A 12,350-nucleotide genomic window follows, 5' to 3' on the forward strand; every position below is an offset into this window, starting at 1 on the left:
CAACCCCTTGGTTTAAATGTGGATCATCAGTGATGTGATTGGCCTGTTTTCCACTTCAGTTGGGCAGAAGATCGTCTAATGAATGTGTTAAACAGACTGGAAAATGCACTCTTGTTAAAGTGACCGATTTGCAAAATCCCCCTCACGTGCACCAACATCTAGAGCCTTTATCAGCCTTCCTGAAGTTGTAATCTGTGGTGCATGTCTCAACAATCCTGCAATGTTTTAGGAATTCTTTGACTGTTTCCTCTGCAGGTCTGTTGAGATAGAAAGCAGTCTTTATCTCCCGCAGTTCATCTATCAGGGACACTTACCAGGTGACAGGCTCGGACATGAAACTGGATGTTCAACTGTGGAGGTGAGAGCGAGTTGTGTGTAAGAACACGAAGAAACACAGTGATGAACAGCAGAGTGTTGTGGGGGAGACAACATGGCAGCTGCACTTCAACATGAATATATTTCAATTATTAACTGTTCAGTTTGAGCTGAAACGTGACGTCGAGAGCATAAATGATATGAACACCTTCAAAAATAAGGAGAGAGTGATGCTCTCTACTTCAGTAACACATTTAGTGTTTTAGTATTCATAAAGATTTTAATTAGAATAAGTCGGTCATAAGGGAGCCTTTATGCAACACCAAAAACTACTTATTAATACGTTACCTATATTTAGATTGAAATGTAGGCTACTGAATGTTCATTTGGGTTGAAATGCACTTCGTGTATATTAAGATAAAAATGTGCCTGATACAGCCTAAACTTATACAAACAAGTAATTCATGTACTGAATAAATATGTGTTTAATGTATATTAAGATTACTTTTTTTTAAAAAAAGGCACTTCATGTTATTTTAGAAAAACATATAAATGAAAATGTAATTTATGTATAACTAGATTAAGATATACTTCATGCATATTTTTAAAGAGGCCCTATTGTGTTTTTATGTGCATGTAAATGGTCTGGCTAAATGGAAACGGGATGTCCTGCATATAACGATTGTTTTCATTATAACTAATTACACATTATTATTTTTGTAATCAATTTCTCATGTTGCCATGCCATTACAATTTCCCAATGCCCAAAGCGATGTCTTTAAATTCCTAAATGTTCAATGTTTTCTTGTTACTTAAAAAATGCTGAGGGTGTATCATCGGATGTTTAACTAATAAATATGAAATATAGGGGATGGTGATGCTCTAACAAATAAAACCATAATGAACAAGCAGGGCAAAGAGAAGAAAAACATCTTCACATGCATGAAGATCAGAGAGCAGGAGGAAGCTGACTGACAGCACCATCCAACTCAAATCAAACTATGTAGGTTATGAATAAATAAATCCACCAAGCTTCATGACTAAATCAGCTCCCTGAATGCTTCTCAGCGTGAACACTGAGCCGTGCTAATTGACAAATACAACATCATGTTATAACGGGGTTAATGTAGCTGCTCATCTGAGTGTCTGCTGGAGCCCTGAGGACAGCCGGCAACATCAGCAGGCCTCTGTGAACACATGAAGCGCGCCCTCAGGTCCTCTTCTGAATGCAACACTGCAAGGCTTGTTTGTTTTTTTAAAGCACCGCTGTCGTTTGGATGCACTAGTATATCTGAGTAGACGAGGGGGCAGATCCTCACCCTCCCACCCCCCAACGTTTCTTCAAAACGCAGTGAACCAATTTCCAATGATATATTATGTGGCACTCAGTGTGGCCTGATAGTGTTTCAAAACGAGGCGAGGAGGCAGACGCCCGCAGCTACTGTGTCTGAAGTCAGGAGGAAAACAAGCAATGTGAAGAATGACAAAGACCACTGTTGGAAGAAGTATTTAGGTCCTTTAGTTAAGTGAAAGTACTAATAATTATCTGTAAAAAATACTCTGGTACAAGTTGTCCTGAAATTAAAATGTTCCCTTGTTAAAAGAAAGGATAATCAGAGAAATGAACTGAAAGTATTATGTTTATATAAAAGTACCCAATGCAGAACGTTATAACAATTACCACAATTCTTTCTTTAATTAAATGTGATCATTCTTAACGGTTTAAAGATGGCAATTAACTTTCCCCTGATTTGATAATTGATTATTTGTCCAATTGTCCAGATAAAATTATAATTCATAACAAAGCATCATTTTTATTTATATATTATATATTTTTGTTTTATATGCAAAACTTTCATTTGACAATATGTAACTCTAATGTCCAATAACTGCAGCTCCAAAATAAAAGTAGCAAAGTAAAAACTAGGATATTTCCCTTCAAATGTTGGTGTTGAAGCATTATGAAAGAAAATACTCAAGTATTTCAGTTTTGTGATTAAGTACAGTACTTTGACTGTTATATTTGATCTGCCTTTATCAACGTTTGTGTTATAATATTATAATGTTTTTCAAAAATGGTGTGTCCTTCACTGTTGTTGTTTGTAGTGTCTCGTCTGTTTTATTATAAAATAAAAGGTAGTGGGTAATTTCTTATTTTTCATGTCTATTGATTGGATTGATTCAGGATTGTTTTTGTGGTGTTGCTTTTATCTAATGTTTTATTTGAAAACCTAATTTTTTTTAGAACATTTAAAAAAACATTAGTACCATAATGGGTTTGGAAAAATGATACGGAACTTTGGAAAAAAGAAGAATATTATTATCATTTTCCAAGGAGAATCAAGCTTCCTCGACATCCCATGAGGAAACAACAGACTCACATGTTCATTTGTGTTCAACTTGAATCTAATGTAAGACAATCAAAAATAGAGAGGGGTAAAAGAGCTTCAGACAGTTCTTTCTAAACATAACGACTGACGTGACATTTGGTGTGTCAGTGGTGCCGAATGACCAACATCACATGGTTGAACTCAAACCCTTACACTTTTGCATAACAGAAGCTCATTGTGGGGAATGTGTGTGTGACATTCCAACTAAGTGGTGTCAAATTATATTAAGTCAATAATCCACATCTACCCAAAATACATTAAGACATTTCTGTTCTTTTTATACTTTTTTAGATGACAGGCAGTAAGGTATAAAGCATTTGTATTGGGCGTGTTGCATACTTTTGAGAAAAAGTTAATACTGTAGCATTAACAGTGAAATGTCCACAAACTGTGCCACTAATGACATAGAATACATGTTAGCGGTTACCATAATACAGAAAATTGCATGCTACTCATACAGGAGCTTGCAGAATGAAAACGGAATACTTTTCCATGATTCAATGCCAATCTCCCAAAGCAGACGTCAAGGTTATATCAGCTTTACATCAAACTGGATCTCTCCATTGTTATTTTTAGGAAGAAATTAGATGTGTGGCTTTGGTTAAAGTATACATAAGCATTACATCAACCTCTGACTCAAAATATAACTTTGGAGCTATTAAGATACTTTTGTTTGGACATTATGAGCCCATCTAGAGAGGCGTGTGGCGCAGTGGATTAGTGCGTTGGTGTTTGGATCAGGGGGTCACAGGTTCAAACCCCACTGCAGTCAGCATGTCGTTGTGTCCCTGAGACACTTCACCCCAAATTGCTCCTGTGGGGATCGCCCACAGTACTGAGTATGTAAGTCGCTTTGGATAAAAGCGTCTAACAAGTAACATGTAATGTAATAAATGTCCTCCAGTATACCCTGATAAATAACGAACAATAAACTATGCAATTAGTTAGAAGTAACACTTCTATAAGCGAGTCAGTTGATCAGATTTTAACCAGGCTAAAATTAAGTTTCTTGTGGTTAGAGCATAACATTATAATCCAGTATTTACTCCTCATGGATGCAACTTGATGTGTAATAATACAACTATGCTCACTTTATTTGTTACCAAACCACATAACACTATTTAGTTTGCTGCCTTTCCCTTTGAATAATGAAAATGTATTAGTAATGATGCTGAAGATTGGACTAAAAAAAAAACATGTGAAGGTGTCACATCGTGCTTGATATAATTGTTTCTCACTATTTTTATAAAACAAACAATGTATTGACAGAAGTATCATTAATTGAATCTATATTGGAAATATGCATTCGTTAATAGCTTAAAATGAGCTCCACCTTAACCAACTACCACGGTAAAATCCTGCTTTCACATTAATGCATGACTAATAATAATCTAATGATACCATATATACATAGTCACATCGGATATTGTACTATCAAAAGTCTAACCATATATTCCTGATTATAGTTACATCATTTTAATGAAGGACTATCTCAAATGCAGAGCTCTGTTAATAGTACTTTAACACTGTGGTATTAGTACTTTAACTGTATTAATGAATCTGAATACTTTCTCCATCACTGCTTTACGTCTTTATTATGTCATGTACAAACAAAAATAGCGTTAAATACATTTAACTGAATACAAAACTGCACACGATCCATCAGAATGAACGGTAGTACATTTAAACTAAATCCTTTTTTAACTGAAGGCCCCTGAAAATATAATAAAAGACACTCGTATTTGGACATGTTTTCCCATTTCTGCGGAAAACCCCAACTTAAAAAAACTGAACAGCTCTTACATTCCAAGTCAGATATATTATTTAAGTCGTTTGGTTGTAATGTTTTAGTGTTCTATACTTATCTGTCTGGGGCTTTAACTTGCTTTCGATTTTTAAATTCATTTCCTGCCTCTTTGTTTATGCTAGGCACCAAGAGACCAAGGCAAATCCCTGTACGTGAAAACCCAAAGTCGCTTGGCAATACATTCAGATTCTGTCACCAAGTTTGAAACCCCCCTGTAACAGCTAACTTTGGTTAGCTTAGCATTAAAACAGCTAGCTGAATGTAGCATCACTTACCGCGGCTTATTGTGGTTCCTCTCCGGAACGAAAAATAACTGGTAGGAGCGGGCTAGCGAGCCTCTATCCTCATAGCCCGGGTCTTTTCCTCTCTGCAGACAATCAACACAAATGTTGCTCCATTTTCACAGAAGTCCCGACGGTGAATTTCATTAACGGTCTCTAAATAACACCGCTAGTTTAGCTGGTTCAAATAGGAGCTTGCCTTGTCCTCTCCTATGATACTAGCCGTAGCTAATTAGCTAGCTTAGCTTCGATAGCTTGGAAGCTAACGTTAACATTAGCTGTTCTCCGGGGTGTGGCTGTGGTTTCTCTGCGGTGCCCCACTTCCAAGCATGCTGTCCCGTTACACCTCACGTTTTTTTGAAATATACTCTTAAAATCGGACTTAATATATGCGCCCCATACCGAGGTCGGGCTTTTTTTGTTCTTTGCTAAATACAAGATGGAACAGACTAGTGGGGCGGGACTCAAGTGGTGACCGGAAACTGTTTTGTTCTATTTCCTGTGAAATTTCCGCTTCACAAAATAAAAGGATATAAATAAATAAAGGCAATATTGAATGATTTTATTTTCTAAGAACACTCTTTTAAAGTGGGATATATTTAATAATGTTAAGTTTAGCACTTATTTATTTGTATGTATTTCATTAGATCCACATTAGCCATAACATGTGATCACTAAAATATGCAGGTGGGAATTTACATTTGAATAAATATATATACAGTACCAGGGTTTGGTAAACTTTGAAATATTGTCACTTATCATGTACGAATATCCTGGAAATATCTGTAATAAGTAACATAATACTTTAGATGAACAAATATGGAATGCAATCTGAGAAAATGTCACAGCATAGGGACGAGATTATATGTGACGAATAAAAACGAACAAACCCTTCAAAAACAATATTTTCATTGTCCGTAGTCAATTAAGCAGTGGGAGAACGTAATTAGGTACATTTACACAACACACTTATTTTTTAGCACTACTTTATAACGTTTTATTTGTATTGAATACATATTAAATGTACCTTTGCCAGCTGCAACATTAAAACTATTAACACAATTATAATAATTTAATACTACATTATCCTACAAAGGTCAATGTTGTGTTACCAGTAGTTTTATTTTGGGTACTTCCTATATTGTAATGGTAATACTTTAATATGTATTATGTCTACACTGGGGTATAAAATAGTTCAATTTTAGTATGTATGTCATTAACCACTGTTTTGATTATAATCCTCATAGAAAAGGTGTTTTTTCAAGGGATATTTATTTATTATTTGTATGCAACTAAAACATCCCATAATCTCTGTTATATTAGCTGCAACATTGTTAAAGCCAATGGGAATCATTTTAATTTAAATCTGGCAGTAATGACTACAGATGGTCAGAAAACTATCCACCATCTTGGAACTTTGTTTGGTTCAGGTAAAACAGTCCTGCAATAAATAACTTTTAGGAGGCAGCATCTGGGACATATTTTCCTTTTAAACCAGAAACCAAAATAACACCAAAAATATTTAAGTTTCATCTTTATTGCAATGTCCAGCAAGACAGAGATGAAAAGTACATTGAACTGGAACATATAATCCAAAACATCTTAAATTAATTATAAAAACATATTAAAATGAGCTATAAAGTTACTGTTGTAATTGAAACAGTCCCAGTGATAACAGAGTCAACATCAAGGAGCAATTCTCAGGCCACCTCCTTGATGTTAGGCCCTTGGGAGTCAAGCAAGTCAGAGATGAAAGGTACATTCAAAACATTACCATCTTAATTTAATGATAAAAACATATTAAAAATAAGCTATAAATGTTACAGTGTAATTGAAACTGTGATAAGAGTCCATATTATTTTTAATCCACCTCCTCAATGGTGGGCCCCTGGGAGCCGGCACCGGCCTGCTCTCCACAGCTGCCTGCAGGCATTCCTCCCTGGTACAGCTTGCTGATGATGGGGTTGCACACTTTCTCCAGCTCTTTCTGCTTGTGTTCGTACTCCTCTTTCTCAGCCAGCTGGTTGTCCTCCAGCCAGGTGATGGTCTCCTCACACTTCTCCATCAGCTTCTTCTGGTCCTCCTCACTAATTTTGCCCTTCAGGTTGTCGTCCTGCACAGTGCTCTTCATGTTGAAGACGTAGGACTCCAGGGAGTTCTTGGCAGAGATTTTTTCCCTCTGAATGTCATCCTCAGCTTTGTATTTGTCGGCGTCCTGCACCATCCTCTCGATTTCCTCTTTGCTCAGTCGGCCCTTATCGTTGGTGATGGTGATCTTGTTCTCTTTGCCGGTGCTTTTGTCCACCGCAGACACGTTCAAAATGCCATTGGCGTCCACGTCGAAGGTGACCTCGATCTGCGGGACCCCTCGTGGAGCGGGTGGGATTCCCGTCAGCTCAAACTTGCCCAGCAGGTTGTTGTCCTTGGTCATGGCTCTTTCTCCTTCGTAGACCTGGATGAGGACCCCGGGCTGGTTGTCAGCGTAGGTGGTGAAGACCTGGGTTTGTTTTGTGGGGATGGTGGTGTTGCGTTTAATCAGAGATGTCATGACTCCTCCAGCTGTCTCGATACCAAGGGACAGAGGTGCCACATCCAGTAGCAGCAGGTCCTGAACGTTGCCCGAGGTATCTCCTGAGAGAATGGCCGCCTGGACGGCAGCCCCGTAAGCCACCGCCTCGTCTGGGTTGATGCTCTTGTTCAGCTCCCTGCCGTTGAAGAAATCCTGCAGGAGTTTCTGGACTTTGGGGACTCGAGTGGAGCCTCCAACCAGGACGATGTCGTGGATCTGTGCCTTGTCCATTTTGGCATCCCTCAGGGCTTTCTCCACAGGTTCCAACGTTCCCCTGAAGAGGTCGGAGCACAGCTCCTCAAATCGCGCCCTGGTGATGGAGGTGTAAAAGTCGACGCCCTCGCACAGAGAATCGATCTCAATGCTGGCCTGGGAGCTGGAGGACAGCGTTCTCTTGGCCCTCTCACAAGCTGTGCGCAGCCGCCTCAAAGCTCTCTTGTTCTGGCTGATGTCCTTCTTGTGTTTCCTCTTGAACTCCTCCATAAAGTGGTTGACCATGCGGTTGTCAAAGTCTTCTCCACCCAGGTGAGTGTCTCCAGCCGTAGATTTTACCTCAAAGATGCCGTCTTCAATGGTCAGGATGGACACGTCGAAGGTGCCTCCACCCAGGTCAAAGATCAGGACGTTTCGTTCTCCTGACTTGATTTTGTCCAGGCCGTAAGCGATGGCGGCTGCTGTCGGCTCGTTGATGATCCTCAGGACATTCAGTCCTGCGATGACACCTGCGTCTTTGGTGGCCTGTCGCTGGGAGTCGTTGAAGTACGCTGGGACTGTGACGACTGCATTGGACACAGTTTGGCCAAGGTACGCCTCAGCAATTTCCTTCATCTTTACCAGGACCATGGAGGAAATTTCCTCAGGGTAGAAGGTTTTGTCTTCCCCTTTGTATTCCACTTTTATTTTGGGTTTCCCTCCATCTCCAACCACCGCGAAGGGCCAGTGCTTCATATCTGCCTCCACCACTGGATCATCAATCTTTCTACCAATCAGTCTCTTTGCATCAAACACCGTGTTACTAGGGTTCAAAGCCACCTGGTTCTTTGCTGCATCCCCGATGAGCCTCTCGGTGTCAGTGAACGCCACATAGCTGGGGGTGGTCCTGTTGCCCTGGTCATTGGCGATGATTTCTACTTTTCCATGCTGGAAAACACCCACGCAAGAGTAGGTGGTGCCCAGGTCAATGCCGATCGCGACACCTTTAGCTGCAGACATCTTTGTTGATGTTAATTTTTGTCCTAAAGATGCAGATACAAAATATAAATAGTAAGGTAAATTAGAAAAGTAGATGCATACAACAACTATTATTACATTATGAATTACATCTTGCCCAGCCTGAATTATCTATTTAATATCCAACTTAGAGTTGTTTATTTTATGGACAGGTCAAATGAATGATTAAACATGGGTGTATAACTAACAACTAAAAAAGGTAGACTAACTCTAATTGCCTATTTCAAAGCAGAATGTTTTTCAGGGGCAGTTCATTCATTAGACCACAAATTAAAAATAAATTGAAGATTCTTTAGATCAGGAGTGTCAAACTCAATTTCATCGTGGGCCACATTAGCATTATGGTTGCACTCAAAGGTCCAGTTGTAACTATATAAATACATAATATATATGAAATAATGTATTATATTATTATTGCCTCTGCATTGGATTTGTATTGGATAGGGTAATAACTTCATAATTAACTACGTCTGAAAGCAGAAGTTTAGGGCAAATAATTGCAAGTCTCTTCAGTGCGCATGTCACAAAATGAGATGCATTGTGGGACATGTAGTTTATGGGCAACATGCTTCTGTGAGATAAGATAAGATGGACCTTTTCCCCGTGGGGAAATTCAGTAGTTTGACAGCAACAGGGTAAGATTGAAAAACAGGACAACACAGATTCACACAGATAAATAAAATTAAGGACAAATCAAAGATAAAAAAAAATAAATAAAATAAATTAAAATGAACATATAGATAGACTGTAAAGTGGCATGTAACCGTATTATATTATTTGCGAGCTCATGCCTCATAAAATGAAGTCGCAGGCCGGATTTGGCCCCCCCTTGAGTTTGACACCCCTGCTTTAGATGGACTTTGGTAGTTTATTCTTCAATAGAAAAAGCTGTAAAATGTTATGTCAAAGATTACAGCACATTCACAGGAAATGTGAAGGTCATAGGGCTAAATCAACAAATCATTTAACATAGCGGGTTTTAATACTTTGCATTATTCAACCTTTAAAACTGAAACATATCATTCGGTAGGCTGGGAGCAAACTCAAAGTATAGTTTATTCCTATATTGTTTACTTTATATTTTAATAATATTTTTGTTAGATCATTTAATATAAAACTGCTTTAAAAATTAAACATCAAAAATGTAACTGGGGCCCTCTTCATTAATGGAAGCCTAACATTAACCGTTTGGTGTAACTGTTATCCAGTAGGAGAAAACTCTTAAACAGCTGTTTAATCCAACGTAGGAAAGTTCTATAATTTGCACATCATTTTAAATAAAAACTATGTATTAAAGTCAATGTGCAAAAATAACAAATTAAACTATAAAGGAAAAATGATTATAGCAGAAGTAGGTCTAAAATATGCCGTTTTTCTAAGGGAGTTTGGTGAATATGTCACCGTATGGCAACGTTTACCGTAGCTACATTGAATTCATCGACATTTAATTGTCATTTTGACATAATTTTAAGGATAACACATTATTTATGGCATAGCCGTTTTGAAAAACCCCCATTTAAACTGCTACAGAAAACAGAAGAATCGTACTTACTTCCGATGAAAGATTAGGATAAAGCGACCAAATAGAAAGATGATGTCACGTAATGCGGCTTCTTACTCGGTATTCTGGATGTCTCAATGCCGGAAACTGCAAATGTCACGTATTTATACCTTCCTCACTACCTTCTGGTCCTTTCTCGAGCTTTCCGCTTTGGACCAATCACAGAGCTCCGCGTGGGTGACTTGCGTGATGACGTATGCTTGGAAGCTTCTACAAGCGACTTCTGGATGAATGGAGAAACCGCTAGAACCATTTACACGTTTTAAGAGCAAATTAAAACATGCAGTCTAAATTAAAATAATCCCAGTTACCCAGACCAACCGAATGTACCCAATAAAAACGGAAACGTGTGTAGACTAACACATATGTAGACACAATTTAAAAATCATAATTTTAACGCTAGTTTCATAATATTGTGTTTAAATGTAAGGTGTAGGAAATTAAAGAAATACATGGGTGGTACTTACAATTGGCAGAGCCATATAATAGATAATATACAAATATATAATATAATAATATAATTCTATTATATGGCTCTGACAATTGGTAAGCAAAGCTTTTGTGTATCATCTAGAAGTCGTTTTTTTTTTTAAATATGTGGTTGTTCCCATGTTTTTGTTCTACCAAAGTGCAACGTTTTAGATATGCAGTGGCCTTAATCTCTTTGTTTGTTCATAATTTTGTACAGAAATATTCACAAACTTTGTATGGACATTCATTTAAAAATATAGTTGAAGAATTTGAGGTCTGTGAGGTATTTAACAAAAAGGAAAGGGAGCAGGATGCTAAATGTATAATGGTTGAATGAATCTGTTGTTTTTCTCCTCGGATTAGTTTGAGTTAATTAAACATAAATGTTTTGATTCATTATGTAAATATTAAAGCTGTTAAAACAAGGTTTATTTTCTAAAGTGTCTTTCTCAATATTACCACCAGGTGACGCCAAAGGAAGACGTTTTCAAATGACTGAACAAGGAAGGAATTCATATGAGACTGTGGCCGTTTCTCAATCGCGAGTAAACTGCTGCAGAGCAACTATTTCAAATGTTCAAGTATACTACGTCATCGAGTGGCGCCGAAGGACTGTTTAAATGCATGGTTAAATCATGGTTTGCGGTCGGATAATCCAAAAATCAGCTCCTAAATTCTAACCCTATCGTCTATTCCTTGACCTCTGAGTGAAACGTCACGGGGTTAAGGGATAGTGGATAGGATAATTCAAAAATGATTTAGGAGAAGAGACTGCGGTACTTTAGAGAATCCGAATGCACTTTCACTATCCGACGTGTTTATGATGCTTCAGCGGAAGTCATGAATGTGCGTCTGCTGCTGTGGGGAAACTATGGAAACTACAGTTCTCTATACAGCGGACTACAACATGGATGTTTAATAAGAACGAGGGACTACTGTAAACTCATCTAGAGACTCTGCACCGTGCTCTGATGCTGTTGCTTTATGCTTTATGAACGTGGACAACAGAGAAACATATTCTTCATGACCAAAGTTGGAATTGAAATAAAAAAGGAAAGTGAAATGTATGCTCGTCACCCTCTCCCTCCGGTCCACATTAATACAAATGATCCCAATACGTATGATTGTATGAAAATATCTTAAAATAAATACAAATGTATTTATTATAAACGTTAGTCCTTAACATCAGTGTGTATATCACCATTCAAACATCTTTTAAAAGTTGAACAAACCCCACACAGCTCAGTAAAGACTGTGAAATGTTGACTTTATTTGATAATTTCAGTCAAAACTAACGTTCATATTTCTCTTTTTGATTCTAATACTGATGAACGTTCAAAACAAAGCACTTTGGCAACTTACCACATACGTTTTAAAATGCTTAATAAGCACCGTAACTTTCATGATATAATTTCTCGGTCATAATCGGTTGTTTCCGTGAACGGCCGACTGTTGAGTGATGGCAAATGCTGCGGCTGCAAGGCATTGTGGGGCAGCATTTTCTCCTCTCCTTTCGGTGAGGGAGGTCCAGTGGTTCCTAATAGTCTAGCAGGAAGGGCCCTCAGATTTTGAGGTAGAACAAATGACAACAATGATTTTTCTTATCTTTAGGGTCTCCCATTAATGACATTTATCGTTGTCAAATGTTATTTTGGGGGAAAACTTTTTTTTTGGTTGTTCTTTAGAACTACCTAAATCCCTGAAAAAGAGCCAAATTAGACCAGGC

At 38.0% G+C, this 12,350-nt stretch overlaps 2 protein-coding genes across 3 annotated transcripts in view; both read right to left on the reverse strand.

Annotated features, from left to right (window-relative positions):
* The window catches only part of taok2a (TAO kinase 2a), a 44,422-nt gene extending 39,159 nt beyond the window's left edge, over positions 1 to 5,263 (reverse strand). For both annotated transcript variants that reach the window (XM_034206154.1, XM_034206153.1), the window contains exon 1: positions 4,788 to 5,263. The gene's annotated coding sequence lies outside the window, so the exon portion shown is untranslated. The remainder of the gene's footprint in view (positions 1 to 4,787) is intronic.
* A 1,047-nt stretch (positions 5,264 to 6,310) lies between these two features.
* LOC117539818 (heat shock 70 kDa protein 1) lies at positions 6,311 to 10,372 on the reverse strand. Its single transcript, XM_034206155.1, has 2 exons — positions 10,145 to 10,372; positions 6,311 to 8,597 (listed from the first exon to the last, which is right to left on the reverse strand). Exon 2 carries the CDS (start codon positions 8,572 to 8,574, stop codon positions 6,655 to 6,657), a length of 1,920 nt encoding a protein of 639 aa, XP_034062046.1. The 5' UTR covers positions 8,575 to 8,597; positions 10,145 to 10,372; the 3' UTR covers positions 6,311 to 6,654.
* Between the last annotated feature and the right edge of the window lie 1,978 nt (positions 10,373 to 12,350).

Source organism: Gymnodraco acuticeps, unplaced genomic scaffold (assembly GCF_902827175.1).
Source record: "Gymnodraco acuticeps unplaced genomic scaffold, fGymAcu1.1, whole genome shotgun sequence".
Classification (NCBI taxonomy): domain Eukaryota; kingdom Metazoa; phylum Chordata; class Actinopteri; order Perciformes; family Bathydraconidae; genus Gymnodraco; species Gymnodraco acuticeps.